Genomic DNA, 19801 nt, shown 5'->3' on the forward strand with positions numbered 1-19801 from the left:
ATAACGCTTAACGCATCTAAATCTTGAACTTTGTGCGAATGCGAATGCGATGGCTCTCCCACCAGCGAGTGCCCCCCAAGTGGGTGGTCGGCGAGGGGTCGTGGTGGTGGGGGGGGGGGGGGGCAGAGAGTTGTTTACCCGGACTAAGGCTAACTCGACATGGCTTAAGCGGCTGCCGTACCCGATTCAAAAGCCAAAAGTTAGAAGACAATACAACAATTGTAGGTATTTCTTTTTTTCGAGATTTATGAGCATGCCTTTTTTGTGCTCCCTTGAAGGGTAACGCTTTAAAGTTAACATGTCGTGTCCATTCTTTTTTGTTTTTTTTTTTCTTTGTTTTTATAAAAGCCTGTCAAAGGCTGTTGTTTTCTGTTGATCTTTGGCCATATTTTATTGTTGTATGACCCCAAACGGGGTTCTATGAGATAGGAGTGTAGAAGCTATAGAGCCTTCAGAGGGAAGCTGTGGTCCAAACTCCTCGCTATGGCCTGGTCATGGCTGCCTGCCCTCCTCTCCTCTCCTCCACACACCAATCGCCCAATCGTCACATACGCACACATTGGCCCGGCAAATGTCAGTTTTGGCATCTACCTCGTACTTTGTTCAACTTTCCTTTTTCCGGTGTTGTTTGGCAACGCAAAACTCTGGCGAAAGAGAGCCAAAGCGACTGGCGGCCGGATGGCCAAAAGCTTTCACACACTTTTCCCCGGGCGTTGTGGATTTTGCTTACGAATTAACATATAAATTGATTTTTTCTCACAGCCAAAGTGTTGAGCTTTTGTGAATTGTCAATTGGGGGTGGGGTGGGGTGGGGAGGTCGAAAAAGTGTGTGTGTGTGTGTGTGTGTCTTTAAAAATAAATATGCGGATTATTTAGATAAAAATACACAATGATCCGACGGCTATGAAGTTTTTCAATTGCAAAAACGCCTGCATCGTGCCCAAATTGCTTGGCCTGTAAATCCTTTCGGCGCTGAGCCTTTAACTGGGTCAACCGGAACTTATATAAATTACGAAGACCTCAGCCCTCAGCCCGCCCCAGCCCCAGCCCCAGCCCCAGCCCGGAACCGGGAACCCGGCAAAGAGGAAAGCAAAGCCGGCCCAAGCAGCGTGGCAACCACATGCCGTGCTTAGACTTATTATTGTGCAGATAAGGCTGCAATGGTTATCTTTAAAATAACCACAAAATCCATTTAAATTATACAACAAAGACTGGGACTGGTGGCAATAAGCAAACAAAGGCTTAGGCATTGCCTTGAGGTCCTGCTGCTGCTCCTGCTCCAGCTCCTGCTCCTGCTTGAGCCCAGTGAAAGTTTCTGGCCAAGTTAATTACACTTAATACGCATGGAGAAAGCATCGTGCGAGCGGGCGAGCGGGCGAGCGAGTGTTTGTGTGCGGCTTTGAGCAGGAACCTGTTTGGTTATTCGGTGATTTGTGTGTGCTTGGAAAATGTTGAGAGATTCTAAACAGATTGTTGGATACTCGGTTGAGAGGGTTGTTTCTACGGCTTAAATTGATTAAATAATGTACCAAATATTCGTAGATACGTAGATACGTAGATACGTAGATACGTAACCGCAAACAGGCGGCCTCATCCCTCAAGTCACTTGGACGTGTGACTATTAAATATTTTGGCAAATATTTAAGTCCCATCACCAGGCGCAGAGCAGGGCCTGCTCTAGCAGCAGCTGACAAAATTATTCTAATTGCCAGTCAATGGACGTTGCCTGGCAAAACAAATTTAAAATTCCATCAATTTGGCAAAACAGTCCGAGAACAGGCAGGCAGTCCTGAGACTCCTGGCATCCGAATCAAATTATCCTAAAGACGTTGACATTGTCTGCTCTTTGTGTGGCCCGATCCGAAACTTTTCCAAGTAGTCCTTTGTTCGTTTCATTTGTTGCAGTCACAGAATTGATTTGTCAAGCAGCCACATTAAAAATTGACAACTAGACAAATACAAGATGAAGCAGGGTCCTGGAATACGTGTGGGCCCCCCCCCCCCCCCCACCCCCTCCGCCCATCATTTTAGAACAGACTCTGTTGAATGTCAATATTTTATGAGTTTGAATTAATTTTGAAGACATTCTTGCAGCTGGCCGATGCGTATCCAGGCACGTTTCGGGCTCTCTCTGTCCATTGTGTGTCATCCTAAGTTTTGCAGTTTTTGACATATTTTTCAGAGTTTTGGGCCACTCGAAGTTCTTTTTCTGCCATTAGTTATGCAAATTAATGTGCGTGCATGCGTGAATGCGACAGCCCGAAACGAGGCCTAAAGCCGCTCTGTGGCCGAAAAGTTTCAAGTAATTTGATTTCATAAATATATTTATTGCGCCCAATAGTTAATCAACTCTCGCTCTGGCCTAAACACCGACACAGTTCCTAGAAGATGGCCTAATGCCTTCCTCCGAATTTTATAACAAACATTAATTTTGGTTAATAACTTTATAAGACAGACCCCCCCCCCCCCCCCCCCCCCCCCCCCCCCCCCCCCCTTCTCCCTACATTAATGGCCGGCAAACTTTGGCTCGACATTTTTCACACACTGCTCGCCGGCCGAGAGACACAAAGAGAGGAGCTCTGTGTTGGTTGGAAATAACCATACGATAAGCTCAATTTGTGCGCAGCTTTAGTGGCGCATTAGCCATACATAAAGCAGAGATAGACGCCTCCATATTTGTGCGTTGATGTGCGTCGCTTCCGCTTGTAATTGTAGCTACAATGTCACAATCACCAGACCATATAAGCGCAGGCAAACAACCAGAAAGAGACGGAAGACACAGCCACCAGGAGGACCATCTCGCACACACACACACACAGAGATACAGAGACACAGAGAAACACAAGGACCCAGACACCCATGTATGGCTATGGAGTTGGCTTTGTGTGCGCTTTTAAGTGGCTCTGCGTCTTGCCCACTCGGGCGGTACAGTGCCACAAAATTGTATCGACAAGGACACAAGTACGTTCCTTCCCTGTCTTTCGCTTTGGTCCCACTGTGGCGGGCATGGCATCCTCTGTCGTTGGGGAGTCCTTGCTGCTACTTTGTAAGTAGCCACACCAAAGATACTCGACATGCGTCTGTGTGCGTGCGTGTGCTCCTCCTTGGATCCTGCATTGCCTTGGTAATATTTACAAGTCACTTGTTTTTATGCCTACATTAATTATGCGCGCCTCTGACTTTGGTTTTTGGTCGGAGACTGGAGACTGGAGTCTGGAGCCTGGTGCTTGTCTTTGATTTTGATGCCGTTGCCACAATTTCAGCTTGGATTTGGTTTTGTGTTACTCTCCCTCTCTCTCTCTCTCTCTGTCTCTGTCTCTCTCTGTGGTGCTGTCAGCACTGTGGCTACCCCTCTCCCGCTCCCAACACCCCCTCCCACTGGGGTTCATATTTTTTGCCCGGTCTTAGTCGCCTCTGGGCCTGGGCTTAAGGCACTTCCAATAAATTTCGACACTCATGTGGTGCTGGGTGCTTTAAACCTTGCTTTTAATTGCTGGCCGTTTAAAAGTGTCTTTCGCCTGCAGCTCTGCTCTCCTCTGCTGCCGCTCATAAATGTCAGGTCGAGGTAACAACTGGCTGCATTAACTGACCCAGTTGTGCCTTCCCTTTTGGCACTCGCTCGTCGTTTTCCATTTGCGCCTTTTAATGACATTATTGCGCACTGGAACGTATAATGCGCCCGTGTGAGTTGTGCTCTGACTCTTCTTTGAGCCGTGCAAGTCATCGCTGGCTATGGCCTTGCCCCGTAGCTGTGCTCATTTTGGGCAGACACTGCGTATGCGTGATGTGTGTGCCAAAGGCCTGTGCTCGACCTTGTGACGCAACGACTTGATTTCTCCAAGACGTAAGACCAAGACTATTGTATTGGAGGCACGCTCCACACTTATACACTTGCACCTGATGAATATTTATATTATTTCTTAAATTCTCCTTTATTTTTCTCCCTTTGGAGGGGCGGAAGAGGGGCTCTTTTTGCGATTTATCTCAATTAATTTCCCTTGAATATTTCGCATGGCATTTTCCTCAATTTCTATTGGATTTCTCGGCCTTCCAACCTGGCCGATGGGCTTGCATTTTGAATTCAATCGCTGCCTCCTTCCATAATAAACGGCGGCATAATTTAGTTTTTATTAAATTCTTCAGTTTAATGCGTTTTATTTGGTTTAATTTCCACTTATCCTTTTTTACACTTTTGCCTCTGTTATTATCATAATGCATTTTAATTATAATTTAACTTAGAATTTAAATTAATAACTAGATTGTTTTTCTGTTTGTTGCTCGTCTGTTGGATTCTCTCTTTTGTTTGTTTTTGTTTTTTTTTTTTTTTAAATGTTTGCTGGCCTTTATGGCTTTTCATACAATATTTTTTTAAATTTTATTTATTCATATGTGTGTTTTTTTTTTTGTTCTTTGCCTAACAACTAACTTATACTCTCCTCTCCTTTCCACTCCTTCTTTTTTTTTATGTTATAGAATATTTAAAATTATTTTTACCATCAAATTTCTCTGTTGAATATTTCTTTTGTGTGGCTCTGTATGTGTGTGTTTTTGTGTCGAGATTTAAACAATTTTTAATGCTTTTTCTAGGCTAAAATTTTGTCGTTTTTTTTACGGCTTTTCTAAATTTAGTTTCTGTTGCTATATTCCTTTAGGTGCATTCCTTTCTCTTTTGGTGAAAATAAAACTTAAACATTTATGGGTGTGAAGTGAGTGAGTGAGTGTCCGGGGAGAGTGTAGTGTTTGTCCTTAGATCTAATGATTTATTTATGCAATTTACAATAATATTCCATATTGTGCTTAAATGATTGCTTTCTTCTTCTCCCCCTCTCTCTCCCACTTTCGTCTGCTATTGCTAATTGTTTTTCGGATTTTCCAAATATTCTTATGCTTTATGTACACACTCTTTGTAGAACATTTAAACTGCAATTTTGGATAGTTTCTGCCTCGAAACTACATTTAGATACAAGTCTCAAGGTGTCTTTTGGGAGTTAGCCTATGTTTAGTTAGTTCTTACTTAGTTAGACACGTTTAATTAATTACTAATTTACGATATCTACTGTGGTTGCTACCCGGAAACACATGTCTCTCTTCGCGGCTCTGCCAAAACCCAGGATTGAAGATTTTTCTGGGGGGGGTCATAAATTATTTAAATGGGGATCGTGGGTTTGGGGGTTGGTTGGGGGACGGATGTAGCCCAAATTAAAATTTCATAAGCTAGAGCACACTACAAAGGGAAAACCCCTTAATGCCACTCGCGATTTTCGGGGCGGAACACCCGTCGACTCGGACTTCCTGGAGCTGGAGCTCAAGTCCTTTGTGTCACCGAGCAGGTGTCGCCATGTTGAAAACACATGCCACTTGGCTCTGAAGTGTGCCACCGACTTGGAGCTGGGCTGGCAGGATGTGAGGCAGAGCTGGAGGAGGATGAACAACTCAATCGACAAGCCAACAGACCCGCAAACACTCACATGTCTCCTCGTAGGCCCTGCATTTCTTTCTAAGCTTTCCCTCAACTCTCTCTCTCTCTCTCTCTCGCTCTCTCTCTTTTTCTATTCTTTATATGGCCTGTCTCGGGCCGGGGGAAAGACGCTGAAAACTTTATATTAAATGAAAAAGTTTTTCAATTACATCAGCGGAAATAAAACGCTGCCGGGCCTGGCACTCGAGGCACGGAGCTGGGAGCCGGCAAACAGAAACAAACAATCGGCGACAAGAGCCTTTTGTTTAGCGGCTCGTCTTTGTTTTTCGGCTTTATTAGGTTAGTCCCCTCCACGGGTCCATTGTTCTATACTCTAACCTAATCCGGGTCCCCAATGCCAACCATTTCCTAAAGAAAACCCCAATAGAATACTTTTAGAGACTCGAAAAATTGTGGGAAATTGTGGGAAAAATCTTGTCTTGGCCATGGATGGAGTATTCATCCTTCGGCTTGGCTCTGTTTGGCTTCCCATTTCTAGCTGTGCCAATTATTAGGTTAAACTTGGGTTTGCCTTTTGTTTGCTTCTTTTGCGGGTTTTTTTTGTTGGCCAAGTCGATGGATACACAGAGCCAACAGCCAACAGCCAACAAACAGGAAAGGAAAGCCCGGAAGGGCCAACTGAAGTCTTGGCCAGAGTTTTAGGTATATTTGTAGGTAGGTGTGTATATGTGTGGGTGTGTGTATCTGATCAGCATGCCTATTTACAGAGCCACTGAATCGTCTAAGGCAGCTTCAGCTGGCAGCGGGGCCACGTTGGGGGGGCCTTGTCATATGTCGCTCGTCTCCTGGCCATCGCCCACATAGCCCTCGTCGGGGCTGTCCGCCAGGGGACCGTTCAACTGCTTCAGCTTCGAGGTATCCCCCCCGCCGGCACTCTCCTCCGTGGCAGACGCGTCTGGGGGCGCACCGGCGGCCCCGGCCCCGGCACCGTCCTCAGCGGAGTCCTCCAGTCTCGGCGAGATGGCCTCGCTCTCGTCCAGCTCCGGAATGGTGCCAGTCCCTGTGGAGGTCGATGCTGCCGCTGCTGCTGGTGGTGGAGGCGGTGGTGCCTGGGCCTGTGGTGTGGGCGAGATGGCTGCCTGGGTGGGTGACTGGGCGTAGCGGTAGCCGGGCAGACAGCTGGGCCACTGCTGGAACGGGGCCGGCAGCATCGATAGATCGCTTTTATAGCCCTCGGGGGGAGAGGGGAACTGCTGCTGCTGGAGCTGCATCTGCTGCTGCTGCGGATAGCCCTCGGCGGTGAATCGGACATTCGGCATCTGGTACTTCTCATAGCTGACGGGGCCGCGCTGGATGAACTCCGCCTCGAGGCTGTAGCGGAGGCTCGAGTTGGGGCCCGCTGCCCCCTGGAACTGCTGCTGTTTGTGCAACCGATTGTGCGGCAGTGTTCGGTAAAAGTTTGCGGCCGGCTGCGGTCCTGCTGGCTGCAGCTGCTGCTGCTGTTGCTGTTGCTGTTGCATCTGCTGCTGCTGCTGCTGCTGCTGCTGCTGGGGCGCTTGCTGCACCAAATGGGCGCTGCTGTAGTCGTAGGCGAAGCCATCCTGTCCCAGGAAGCAGACGGGATTCAAGTGGACGTCGACCTGGTGGGGCGCCGGCTGGTGTGTGCCCGCCATCACCGACTTGAGTTGCATGCCCCGCGGCAGCGTGGTCATGGCCTGGGTGAAGCGTCCCATCAGCGGATGGGCGTGCGGGTGCTGGTGGGGATGGGGGTGGGCGGCGGCCAGCTGGTAGCAGCCCTCGTACTGGCCGCAGTCGCTGGACGTCTCGTAGTCCCCGGTCCCGTCCAGCGAAACGGCCGTCTTCAGCTTGTGCTTGACGCTCTCGGCGTCGTTGACCAGATCGGGGTTCTTCTCCTGGTAGTTGCGCAGGGAGGCGGGGGGCGAGCAGTAGGCGGCGGCCAGCCCGTGCCCGTTGCCCAGCAGCAGAGGCGGCGAGCCCGCCCCACTGCCCATCAGGTTGACGTTCAATTGGAGCTGCTGCTGGCCCTGATTCGGGCCGGCGTACAGCAGGAGGTTCTGCTTCATCTGTCCGCCCAGGAGGATGCCCCCGCCAGCCGCCCCGTTGGTGGCCTTCGTGGGGGTCATGGTGTCGCCCAGCAGCATGCCTGCGTTGCCGGTCATACTGTCCGCCCCGTCGTTGAGGATCGAGGCGCACTTCATCATGCCCATGCCGGTGTCCTGGTTGCTGGCCGTGGAGGAGTCCGTGCCGCCGGCTATGCTCGTCACCTGGTCGCACTTCTTGCGCTGCTTGGCCGGCTCCGAGGTGCGCTTGCACTTGACCACGATAGTGCAGAGGAGGACCACGAAGATGATCCCGCCCCCGGCGCTGCTGGCCACAATGTAGTTCATGTAGTCGCGCGGAAAGGACACCTCGTTGACCACCGGCGGCTCCTTGATGATCACCCGCAGCGTGTAGTTGCTGAAGGTGGTGCCGGCTATGTTCTGGCCCACGCAGGAGAAGGTGCCGTTGTCCTCGGCCCCCACGTTGTAGATGAAGATCTCGCTGCGCTTCTCCTCGGCCCCGCTGCTGCCGATGCTCTCGTCGATGTAGTAGAACATGTGCAGGTTGTCCATCAGGCTGTCGTTGCTCATCACCTGGCCGTTGAAGAGCCACAGGACCTTCGGCTCCGGAATGGCCCGCACCAGGCAGGTGATGGACATGTTGCGGCCCTCGCTCACCTCCGTGTAGCTCGACTGCGGACTGACCTCCGGCAGGCAGGCCAGCTGCTCCCGCTGCAGCCCCTTGATGACCTGCCCCTTGAGCCGGGCCGGCTCCATGCACTTGGGCTCCTCCGCCAACGGCGTGTTGAAGTTCACCAGCCAGGAGTGGACGTCCAGCAGGCGGCAGTCGCAGTTCCAGCGGTTGCTGTGCAGGCTGATGCCGTGCAGGGACTTGGGCAGGATGTGGCTGCCCTGGATGAAGCCGATGCGGTTGCCGTCGAGCCGCAGCCACTCGAGATTGTCCATGCCCACGAAGGCCTCGTTCTCGATGCGCTCCACCTGGCAGTTGGACAGCTCCAGGGTGGTCAGGAAGGACAGGTGGCGGAAGGCCGACGTCTTCAGCTCCCTGATGGGGTTCCCGCTCAGCGAGAGGCGCATCAGCGAGCTGTAGTCCTGGAAGGTCTCGCTCGGCACGTGCTGCAACGCGTTCTCGCTGAGGTCCAGCTCCACCAGGTTGGTCAGCCCCCGAAAGGCCTTCTCGTGTATGCGGATCAGCTGGTTGCGCGACAGATAGATCTTCTGCAGGTTCAGCAGGTCCATCCGCAGGAAGCGCTCCGACTGCAGCACCTGCAGGGAGTTACCGCTGAAGTTCAGCACCTGAGTGCCCGGATCCATGCCCTCCGGTATGTTGGCCAGCTGTTGGGCCCCGCACTCCACCGTCTGCTTGCCGCCCTTCCACTTGCAGATGCAGACCTCCGGCGGGCAGCCGGCGACGCTGGTCACGAGGAGCAGCAAAACCACAAAAGGTGCACACATTCTGTCTCTCTCTCTCTCTCTCTCTCTCTCTTTGAGTTTAATTTTTCAAGGACTCTTTGGATTTTCAAGTATTTTCCTTCAGGGATCCCGACAGGGGCCTGCCTGGTCACGTTTGCCTCTCAAATTATGGCTTGGAAGCTCTGCCGCCAATATGATTAGCCCTCACTGTGTGGCAGTTGCTCTACTAGAACGTTGATCGGACTCTTGTCACGTCCTCCAGCCGCCAGTCGACAGCCTCCAGCCGCGTCTGTCTCTACGCGACGGACGTCGCCGCTCTGTTGCAGGGCCCGCATTGTGGCTGCGTCGCCATTATATTCAGAGTGATGCTCATCATTGTCCTGTCCTTGTCAGTTTTGTCATGGCTGCCACTTGTACTCCTTGTACGCCTTTCCTTTTGTATTAATTTCATAAAAATGCCAGCCTCTTGATTTTTCCCCTGACAGCGCCCAAAAGTAGGCAATGGCTTTCGCTATTGTCGCCTCTTGCGGCTTTTCTGTCTTCTTGTGTCTTCTGTCTTGTGGTTTTTCTGCCTTTCTCCTGTCTGTTTTTCTGCCTTTCTGCCTTTCTGCTTTCTATTTTCCTTTTCGGGGGGCCCTGTCTCCGATGGCAACGTTGTCTCACTGATGGCAAAGAGAGGCTTTTGTCCTTAATGAAATTATAATGTAATGCATTTCCTGTTCCTGTTCCTGTTCGTGTCGCTGTCGAAGTTGTTTTCGCTGTTCCTGTTAAAGACACCATAAAAGAGAGATTAGTTGAGGGGTAAATTTTGAATATAAATATGTATAGTATATATGCTTCGCTGGCCATCCTGTTTTTGTTAGAAATGTTAAACAATTTCGAAGCATAAATTACAGTGCGGTCAAGATAATTTATTCCCGATAATAAAGCCATTCGATTGTGCAATATTTCCACGATTGGACACAATTATTCAGCTTAAAGTGAGTCTGTCTGGGTGTCTCTCTCTCTCTGTGTGTGAGTGTTTGTTTTCTTGCATAATGAATCGGATTGCTCGATTTCATCCGCAACGACAACAATCTCATTACGGTACTTTCCCCCCCAGATATGCAAATACTTATATGTCTCCCCTCTGGCCCCTCCCCCTCGATGAAAGGATAATGGCATTTCGAGCATTGACAGTGTAAAAAATTGAGTCGCAATTGTCGTGGCTTTAATTGGATGTCATTGCAATTATTTGCTTGCCCTATTAGGGCAACTCATTATATTTCACCTTGTCCTTGTTATTCATATTTATTCACCGCAGACAGCTGTGTGGGCGGGGGCCGAAATTTATATTTGTCGAAATTAATCAAAGGACATTAGGCGGGCACTCGGCCTCGGCCTCGGCCTCGGCAAAAACAAAAGACAGAGCACAACCCACAACCAAAGACAATGGGCCGTGACAGGCGGGCAATAAACAATTGTGGAATGTCGGGCATAAATCATGCAACATATTGCATTGTACCGCCGGACCGAGCCTCTAGTTAAATAACAAATAAATTACAGTAAAATTAAGTTAAATGCAAGTTTATTGTGCGGACCAAGAGATTACTTGGGGGTGCCTACCGGGCTGCCATAAAACAAAAGCCCCACCAGATCTGCGTAACCAAAGCCGAATAAAAAAAAGATGCCAGCCGTGTCCTTCATTAGCCAGAACCAAGACCAGCGCCCGACTGACAGCCTGGCAGGCTCTAGAATTTCAGTTGAAGACCAGTCTGGCGCCAAATGCAAATACGTAATGGATAGTCGTATGCCTGGGCCAACAAATTGACTTGATTTGCTGCCAGGGCCCACCTGAAGACCTGCCTTTTGGGCACGGAGACATTATTAATAAGCAAACATTAATCATTGCGAGGGTATTTTCAATGGCCCCGGCCGCAGCTGCCTTGGTCCTTTGCTCAAATGTTTTGGTGCTTAACAAGTAATGGAAGTGAATCCCCGGACAGGTGGTCATGCATCGAGCCCGAGTCCTTGACTTGCAGGACTGCCACAATGTTAATTACAGAAATGTACAAGAGCGTACTTTGAATGGATTATTATGGAGCTATAAAGACCATATAAATGTTTATTATAATTACTGTAATCCGAGCACAATAGAGGGATTGTTTGTTGGAAATTCAATTTTGCTGTGTCTCCCATTGGAGATCCCCAACTGTTTTCCAGAATTAAGTATTTGCCATATTCTTCTCTACACAATTTATAAGTAATGAAAACGTATTTCCTTTCCGAATGCCCACAAAATCAATCGCCAACTATAAATACTATTTGCCAGTCCTCCGGTATATCCATTAGTTTTCTTACTAATTGGAACATTTGCCGTTGACCGCCTGCCATTTTCTGTGAATTTAAGTTTCATTTTGTAGAAGGCAGTTTTTTTTTTAAATTAAATTTATAGAAATATTCCAATGCAGAAGCACGAAATATTCTCATTTGCTTGGCTTGTCAGCAAAACATTTTTTGACATTTTCATTTGTCAGTTATGAAGCAGATACACACACAGGCAGAGAGAGAGAGAGAGAGAGACAGGCAGACAGACAGACAGACAGACAGACAGACAGACAGACAGTCTGCGGACTGACAGTCAAGTCAGATGGATAGATAGATGTGTGGAGTGGAGTATCTGTGGTGTGTGTGTGCACATTTGTTATATCCTTATCACAAAATGATTTGACAGTCGAGACCAAGAGGCATTTGAACTGGCCTTCCATGCGAGTAACATTCTCTCGGCTCCTATCCCACTTTTTTCCTCTAAGGCTCTTTCTCTCCGTCCCCTGTCCCCTGTCCCCTGTCCTCCCTTTTGTATCTGTATCTATCTCTTTCACTGCTGGCCTGTCTAGAAGTTTTTCTATTTTGTGTGATTTAATAAGATGACAAGAACGAGGAAGCCTTGGGCAATTTGAGAGATTTGTTCAAGCTCTCTACTGGCACTGGCACTGGCACTGGCACTGGCACTGCTGTAAATAGATAAATATTTATTTTATTTTTGCACATGTCCCATGTCCTGTCGGCATTGGCTCCGGCATTGACACGTCCCCTAAACTGCTGTCATTGGGCATAATTTCAATTTCATTCCATTTCTCTCTACCTCTACTTCGGGCCAGAAAAATCATTGGGCCTTTCACTCGCAGACAAATGAAAAGTTTATAAGAAATTCATTGCGTTATCGGGGTCATGTCGATTCCTTTGAATTATTGATGGACTTGGACAGGAAAACGATTTGTAGGGATGTAGGGATGTAGGGATGTGCTGTAATTAGCTAAATACCTGAATCACAAAACACTTGAAACCTCAAGATATCCGTTTTCTCTGTCGTCAAAGTAAATGCTTAAGCACTGTCGTTGGCGGAAGACTAAGCAGCCCAACTAAAGTGCCGCCTAATAAGCTTAAACTTAATTAAAAACTTATCAACGGGTACGCCAAACGGCAATTTGGCAGGCGCTTCAGTTGCCTTTGGCAACGCCACAATGAAAATCAGCCACGGAGCACCGCCACCACCACCACCACTACAGACCACAAAGCCAAGTGACGGCCTCGCCCCGTCTCGCTCTTTCGCTCAGCCAACCGAAATAGTAAACAACTTTGGGAGATTTTTGACGGGCTGCAGTACCTGGCACTCGAAAAACAGTGGGTACACCCGATAAAAAAAAACGATTCAAGGCGGGGCTTGTGGTATCTTCGAGAGGAGGAAGACAAGCAGTATTTTCGTGCCAAATTAATAGCAATATGTGCGGTTTCTATTACAATTCGAATCTGTTCCCATTGCAGACTCCAAAAACTCAATCACTCTCCGAGCATTGCCGAACCATTCCTCTCCGACACTCATTGGGTGCAACGCAATTGTGAGTACAGTGGTCGGTCTTTCTCTTTCCAACGCACACACATTGCAGCAGAAGCATACGCTCAACGCGCGCTCTCTTCATCTCGACGCTTTTGATCCTCTCTGAGCGAGTCGTCGTCTCTCTCCCAAACACCCACACAGCAATGGGACAGAAAGAGAACGCGAATGAACAAGCACAGCAATAGTCCAGGCAGTGGACAGTAACCAACGGTAAATGGTAAAGAAGGCAACGAAAGGGCACCCTGCGAACAGAATACACTGAGAATAATATTTGGATCCGACACACACAATTGAAGCTTTATATCAATGATTAATGCAATTTCAAACAGAAAATCCGTACGAATCTTCCGCTAATATTTCTAGAAAATGGTAAGCAATCGCAACATGCTGCATGTCTAAATGGGCTCTAATGCAATCTTAAAAGGGAGGAAGGAACCCTCCAAAGAGTCGGGCTATAGTTCCATCCATGGGTAGTTCCGTTGTGTGTTGTTTATGTTTGGTAGAGTGTTGGCAGTCGCAACATGCTGCATGTCTAAATGGGCTCTAATGCAATCTTAAAAGGGAGGAAGGAACCCTCCAAAGAGTCGGGCTATAGTTCCATCCATGGGTAGTTCCGTTGTGTGTTGTTTATGTTTGGTAGAGTGTTGGCAGGCTCTCTCTATTGGGGCTGCTGCTGGTTTCTGGATGTGTGAATCTGTGGAGAGAGAGGCATTCCATCAGTAGGAGAAATGCATTCCGGCTTAGCTATTGGCTATTTACATGATCAGGGAAGTACTCATGGATAATTTTTCTAGCCAGCCGAGAAATCTTCTCATTCCCGTGGCTCTGGAGACTCTTGATCTTGGCCAGACCCTCGCAACCCTCAATGAAGATGGCCACAGTCTTCGAATGTTCACCGGCCATTTCGAGGATATGGTTTAAGCCATAAAGCACCGACTGAAAGAGATATGGTTACTTCAGGACATGGACCGCACCCAAGGCTCATCTCTTACATCGATCAAGGTCGTGTCCTGGCATGCGAGTAGAGCGCAGAACGGCGGAATGACACCCTCACTGATCATGGCGAAAACCTGTTGGTGGCTGCCATAAAGTGCCACGTCCCTGATGGCGCAGACGGCCGTCTTCTGCGTCTCGAACTCCCCCTCTCTCAGTTGCTCAATCACTTTCGGCAGGAGACCCGCATCGAAAACGGCCTGTATTTGTGACTGGTTGCCGCCGGCGATGCTCGCTATGACCCAGACAACCGCCCTTCGTATGGCCTCCTTGGGATGGGAGAGCAGGGCCGGCAAGTATGAGAGCGCCCCATGGTTGAGCACCACCTGTATGTTCTCCTCCGACATACCCGCAATTTTGGCCACATTCAGCAGAGCGGCTAACAGGATCTCATCGCGCACACTCCCAGCGGGAGAGTGGAGCATCTCAATGCAGACAGGCACTGCACCTGCGTCAACGACCTGAGGAGAGCACGCAAGATTAGCACCTTCCTCTGGCGAGCACTGAGCACTTGATTACCTGCTGGGTCTGGTCTGGTGAGCCAAGGACAATGTCGCCCAGGGCAATGACAGCTGCAAGCCTTAGCATTGGGTGATTCTGATTCTTCAGACACTCCACCAAAACCTGGATAATGTCGCTGAGGGGTGTATCCGAGGGGCGCAGATTCCAGACCGCCTGGACAACGGCCAACAGCTGTTCTGGTTGGCTGCTGCCAAGGAGCTGTAGCTCTTTAATTTTTTGCGAAAGTTCAGACATTTTGGAACTTTTATGATCTGGAATCTCAGTTTTCAACGAACTAAATGAGACAGACGTACGTATGTTTGATTTTTTTAAGTTCTTACAATTCCAAAGCCTTCTAGGTGAACGATAGTTAATTTGAAACTATCGATAGAAAAACTCGACTCAGGAAAACGCTTCCAGACTGCTGCGGTGTTGCCATTTTAGCCCTTTTAAGGATGGATCTGGCATTATAAAAATGCCTATAGCCTTAAATCTGGCCTTTTTTTAGTGGCATTGGGCAGTAACCAACGGTAAATTGCAGAGAAGGCAACGTAAGAGAACACTGCAAACAGAATACACTGAGAATAGTATTAGGAACCGACAAGTACCAAAAGACCCACAGAAGTCCCTAACTTCAGTGCCTTCCAAAAAGGGAACTAAATTAAATTTCCACCAAAAAAGTAGCTCTACTTTTTAAGGCCTCGCAATGAAGTCGTCGCGCCTGTTTCGCTCTCGACCGGAATTGGTCGTGCAATCCGGGGAACTTCAAAGTGGCGCTGCGAACATGTCATAACATGTGAAAATTAAAATTTACAACACAACTTAAGCGACGTCCTGGCTCGGGCTCTTGTCCCGGCTGGTCGCTTTCTGCCGACCCCCCTCCTCGCCATCCTTTTGGCAGGCCGAGCACTTAATTTGGCACATTGCCGTGCATATTCTGGCCGGGCCCAAAGCCACTGAGTCGACGACAACAATCCGCTCAGGTGCAGCCACAGTGGCGACAACATGGCCGTGCGGGGCAGGGATACGGACACGAACATGGACATGGACAGGGACAGGGACCTGACCGGACCGGACCGGACCGGGCTGGGCTTGGCTCCATTTTGTTGTAAAATGCATGCATTTTTTACAACCCGCCAGAGCTCTGGCATAGCAGCAGCAACAAAAATCGCAGCAATGGTCATAAAACTTATACCTTTCCCTACGAATTACGAGCCCGCAACTAGCCGCAGAGCGCGGGGGGGGGGGGGGGGTGTGGGGGCACTCCTGGGCGTGGCAGCAAATAAAATTACGCATGCAATGGCAAAATAAAATATGCATCAGAAATAAGCTGCAGCTGAATCCGAAAGGTGCAAAAAATGCCACAAAAAAGCACAAGATTGAGCGACCAAAGCGAGTGGGTAAACCTTGGGATACCCTGTAGTGAGGGGAGCCAGAGTCTGAGTGGAACATCTGTAACATTTGTCACACTATTTAATTCAAATTTATTATATGTTTAAGTCGGGGAACGTAACGATTATAATTTTTATAGAAAAAAGTTTAAGTCATAACTTTTAAATTTTATGTGTTAATTTTTATATACAAATTTATATATAAAGATTATTTTTAATTTTTGTCATTTAAATTAAATTTAATATTTAAAAAAATTAAACAAAAAATAAGATTTATTTGTTGCATTTGTTAATTTTTTTTTATGAATATTATAACATTAACATTTATTAAAAATAAAAAAATTAACACATAAAATTTAAAAGTAATAGCAAACAAGTATATGTGTTATTAAAAAAAAACCTACCCCTAAAGTAAAAAAAAAAAAACAAAACCCTTTAACTTTTAGTACATAAAAAAAGCGTCCTTCTGTCTGTAAAATATACCCTTGCTCTAATGGTAAACAGGATGAAAAAAGGCGCAGTAAGACCTTCCTCTCTCTCCTTCTGGACATTGATTTACAGTCCCTGCAGTAAGTCTTTTCTGAGGCAGAGACTTAATACTTTAATCAATATCCACTTCTTCTTTAATTAATTTAAACAAACGTAATTTTTCAAGGGTATACCCGACTCGGCTTGACAGTAGGTATGTCTCCACTGCTCCCCCCTCGTCTCCTGGCTTTATGTTAATTTCCACTTTACGCTTGCCAAAGCAAACACAAATACAAATATGAATATGAAACAAGCGCCGGGCAAAATTTCACTTAAAATATATATGTATATATTTTTTTTTAAAACTTTGCCAGCTGGCGCTGAAAGCTTTAAGAGCCTCACGCCCTGCGAGCAGCGCATAAAAAAATCAACTAATTTTCATTTTATGCTGCTGCTGCTGCTGCTACGGGGAAAAAAAAAGAACATTTTTAATTCAAGTGCGCCAGACACGCACAAGCCCACACGCCCACACTAACAGCCTCTAAAATTTTAATAGCTCACACATTATAAACGCAAATAAACGCCAACGACTCGTCTCGGGCCCAGGCCCCACGGCTCCTTACATTCCTTTGAGCACTTGGGCCCCGTTTGCCAGAGAGCATTGCGATGTGGCATGCCTCTGGAGTCGGTTGCCGGTTGCCGGTTGCCGGTGGCTGTACAATACATTTGCCTAGCAGCTTAAGCTGTTTGTGGCATGTGCACTTAGAGCCACTGAACGGAGCCGTGGAGTCGTGGAAGGGGAATAAGTTCCCGGGCTTCCAGCGTCCAGCGCACACTTAAGGGGATTTTTCTTAACTTTTTTTCCTACCCTCTCTCACGGAGAGTATTTTGATTTTGCCGCTGTTAAAGGGGTACCGAATAAATCATACAGAAAACGGTCTTGGACTGCAAGGAATACCCTATTTGAACCTACAAGGGTATCCAAGGCTTCGGCCATCGAATCTGTGCCACGCCTGCAACTTAAAGGCACTAAAGTTGCACAAAATTAAGCACACTTCCCGGCTCTCAGCATCATATTATGCTTATCATTATGTTTGTGCCACGAGTGTATGGTTGGCCCTAATGCTGTTGCCTTTTTCCTGGCCACAGCTGCTGGCCGAAAAGTTCATTTCCCTCTGCCTAAGGAGCCGTAAGGTGTTTTGGGCCAAAACTTTCCTAGAAAGAGCAAAAAAAACTTCTTAATTGCTTTTAAAGTTTCGAAAAAAAAAACCCTGTTCGTGGACATAATTTCCATGTTGCTTAATAAATGTATATTAATAAAATATCAATATATAAAAAAGAGCAGTCCCTTGCTTTTCACTTACTTTTATATGCAGATTAATTGAGCCAAAAGGCTGTCCACGGGGGAACACATTTTTGCATAGAATTGAACGAAATTTGTTTACCATTTTTCCCCTCAAAAGATTATTGACCTCTCAAGCAAGTTGTTCAAGAAAGTTGCAAAGTTTCGTCTAAAAGACTGAATTACTTTCTTGATTCCTTTTTGGTGTAATTCTCCCCCAAGTTATTTCATTCAAAAAGTTCTGCTTTACAAGGTAAAGTTGGGTATCTATCCGCAAAGCAGAGTTCCCGAAGATAAAGCGTGTTTGTTTTTGCCTGTCGGATCATTGGAGCTAGCCTGCAAGATTCATTGTACCCCTAAGGGGTATACAAAATACCTTTAAATCTTTTTTTTTAAAGGCCAATTGGCTGTGTTTTGTTGTTGGCTTAAAGCCCACACACGATCCCATTCGAATGTACCACAAAAACCTTTTCCCCCAGGATCTCATATACATTTTTTGTCTTTTATTTTATTGCCTTTGCGTAATGTTTAATTATACGCGGTCCTGATGATGTCCTGATAGCTTTTCCTTGCCACCCCCCTTTTTTTTTTTGGCGCATAAACATAACGCAGTTTATATTTTATTTATTTTGTTCCCCCTTTTCCGCAAAAAACCAATCGTAAAACCCTACCGAAGCGCAGCGTCTACCAAACGGTTTTATGCCCTGGGATCCTGCCAGAGCCACGCCCCTGCCGCGCACACACACACACACACATGTGGCTGGGGGTAATTTGCCATAAAAAATTGGAGCACAGGCTCGTATTTGTGCAATTTCACAGAAATTGTCAATTTGCACTCGCCCCAAAGTCTAAGCCGGAATGATGATGACGAGCAATGCCGGAAGGCGGCTCTAGCTGGAGCCCCGAGTGGGGTCTGATATTTTTATGTGTCTGTGTGTGCATTGGAAAATCGACTGTTAGCATTTAACGCTGCTGTGTGTGTGTGTGTCTCTTGTCTTCTGTGCGGCCAGACTTTATTTGATTTTCATTTAATTTCGCCTTAAAAATTGGCATAACAATTACCTCGGAAATAGGCAATGGACGAAGGAGCAGGACCAGGCTCTGGCATCGCCTTCGGCCCGGGATATTTGCTATCTGCATTGCACTAACAATGGCCGCCTCAATGGCACGTAATTGCAGTGCACACAGTGCACACAGCACAAGGCACAGTGGGGCAAAGTGTAGGGGAATTCAAGGGAATTTTAAGGTCTACCAAATGATTGTGGAGTATATATTATATATGGTGCCCATTCAGTAGCCATTTATACATTTTTTAGGCCACCTGAAACCACCATTTCGCTCCACAGTGCCGTGCACTATGCCAACATATCCTTGCAACTAGCGCTTCCGTTTCCGTGCGTCAAGGGGGAAGACTCTTGCTCGCTTTTACTCGCTCTTGTGCCTGGGCCGGGCCTCTCCTTTCCATTGAGGATGCTCCTGCTGTTGTTGCTGTTGTGGATGCCACTTCAGACCGTCTTTGTTGTCGCTTGCCGTGTGAATGAGTGCAATTAGCAGTGCCACTTGCTCTCAACGATGCCGCTTTTTGTTTGCTGTCCGGCCGGACTGATCCGCACCGAGAGTTGCATTAAAAATTAATGGTCCCCTGTCTGTGGCCGTGTCTTGTATCTCTTCGTGATTGTGCAGCACAAAAGTCGATTAAACAAGCAAATTGTTGAGCACGAAATGCGTCTGTCTGTTGTCCTGGCGATACTCGCAATCAAAATACTTGTGCCTTAACTTCGAGGCCATTAAAACTTCATCCAAAGACCTTATACAACTTTTTCAACCATAAATATGGATCAAATAAATTGTCAGAATTATATGTATTTCCATTCGGATCGAAATTCTGCTCGACCCTATTTTCTTGGGCCATTCCGAGGTCCTTTATTCGTTATGTATTGGGATTTTCTGGGGCTGAACAGTTTTTGATTAAAATTACATTTGTTGCGCGCCTTTGAAGTGTCCCAACACTCTCGAGAGGGTCAATATTTTGGCAGCTTAGGAGAGCCGGGCCCGAGATGAGCCCGGAGAGAGAGAGGAGGAGTCCCAAAAGTGTGGGCTGGTCACGTTCTGCTTCCTGTTTGTCTTTCTACCTTTTTTGTTATTTTTCGTTGTGTGGTCTCGGGGCCAGCTTGGCCACGTTAAGGTCCTGATGGATTGTTTGACTAATTAATTTTGCTAGAAAATTGCATTGGGCCCAGGCTCGGGGCCCGGGCCAAAGTTATTAAATTTTTAATGGCTGCTTAAAGGCCCGAAGGCGCTTTATGTGTGTGTGTG

The 19801-nt window shown here is 47.3% G+C and overlaps 2 protein-coding genes across 4 annotated transcripts in view; both read right to left on the reverse strand.

Moving 5' to 3' along the window:
• Positions 1–4123: 4123 nt before the first annotated feature.
• Positions 4124–19801, reverse strand: part of LOC108162532 — a 42658-nt gene continuing 26980 nt past the window's right edge. For both annotated transcript variants that reach the window (XM_033394092.1, XM_033394091.1), the window contains one exon: positions 4124–9677. In XM_033394092.1, coding sequence (XP_033249983.1) covers positions 6247–8955 — 2709 coding nt within the window. In that variant the 5' untranslated portion in view covers positions 8956–9677 and the 3' untranslated portion in view covers positions 4124–6246. The remainder of the gene's footprint in view (positions 9678–19801) is intronic.
• Positions 13061–14638, reverse strand: LOC108162524 (importin subunit alpha-4-like). Of its 2 annotated transcripts, XM_033394094.1 has the most exons (5): positions 14303–14638; positions 13783–14244; positions 13550–13726; positions 13422–13484; positions 13061–13284 (listed from the first exon to the last, which is right to left on the reverse strand). In XM_033394094.1, exons 1-4 carry the CDS (start codon positions 14537–14539, stop codon positions 13449–13451), a joined length of 912 nt encoding a protein of 303 aa, XP_033249985.1. In that variant the 5' UTR covers positions 14540–14638; the 3' UTR covers positions 13061–13284; positions 13422–13448. The 2 variants fall into 2 exon arrangements, with proteins under 2 accessions (XP_033249985.1, XP_017152795.1); XM_017297306.2 differs by having other exon boundaries at positions 13061–13484; positions 14303–14636.

This window comes from Drosophila miranda, chromosome 4 (genome assembly GCF_003369915.1).
Source record: "Drosophila miranda strain MSH22 chromosome 4, D.miranda_PacBio2.1, whole genome shotgun sequence".
NCBI classification, from domain to species: Eukaryota; Metazoa; Arthropoda; class Insecta; order Diptera; family Drosophilidae; genus Drosophila; species Drosophila miranda.

Excerpts from the sequence above, each read along its gene's own strand:
- LOC108162524 (XM_033394094.1), bottom strand. The coding sequence starts at position 14,539 with ATGTCTGAACTTTCGCAAAAAATTAAAGAGCTACAGCTCCTTGGCAGC. Across the intron at positions 14,245-14,302 it reads CACCAGACCAGACCCAGCAG|GTCGTTGACGCAGGTGCAGT; the intron begins GTAATCAAGTGC and ends TGCTCTCCTCAG. Across the intron at positions 13,485-13,549 it reads ATGAGTACTTCCCTGATCAT|ATTCACACATCCAGAAACCA; the intron begins GTAAATAGCCAA and ends CTCTCTCCACAG.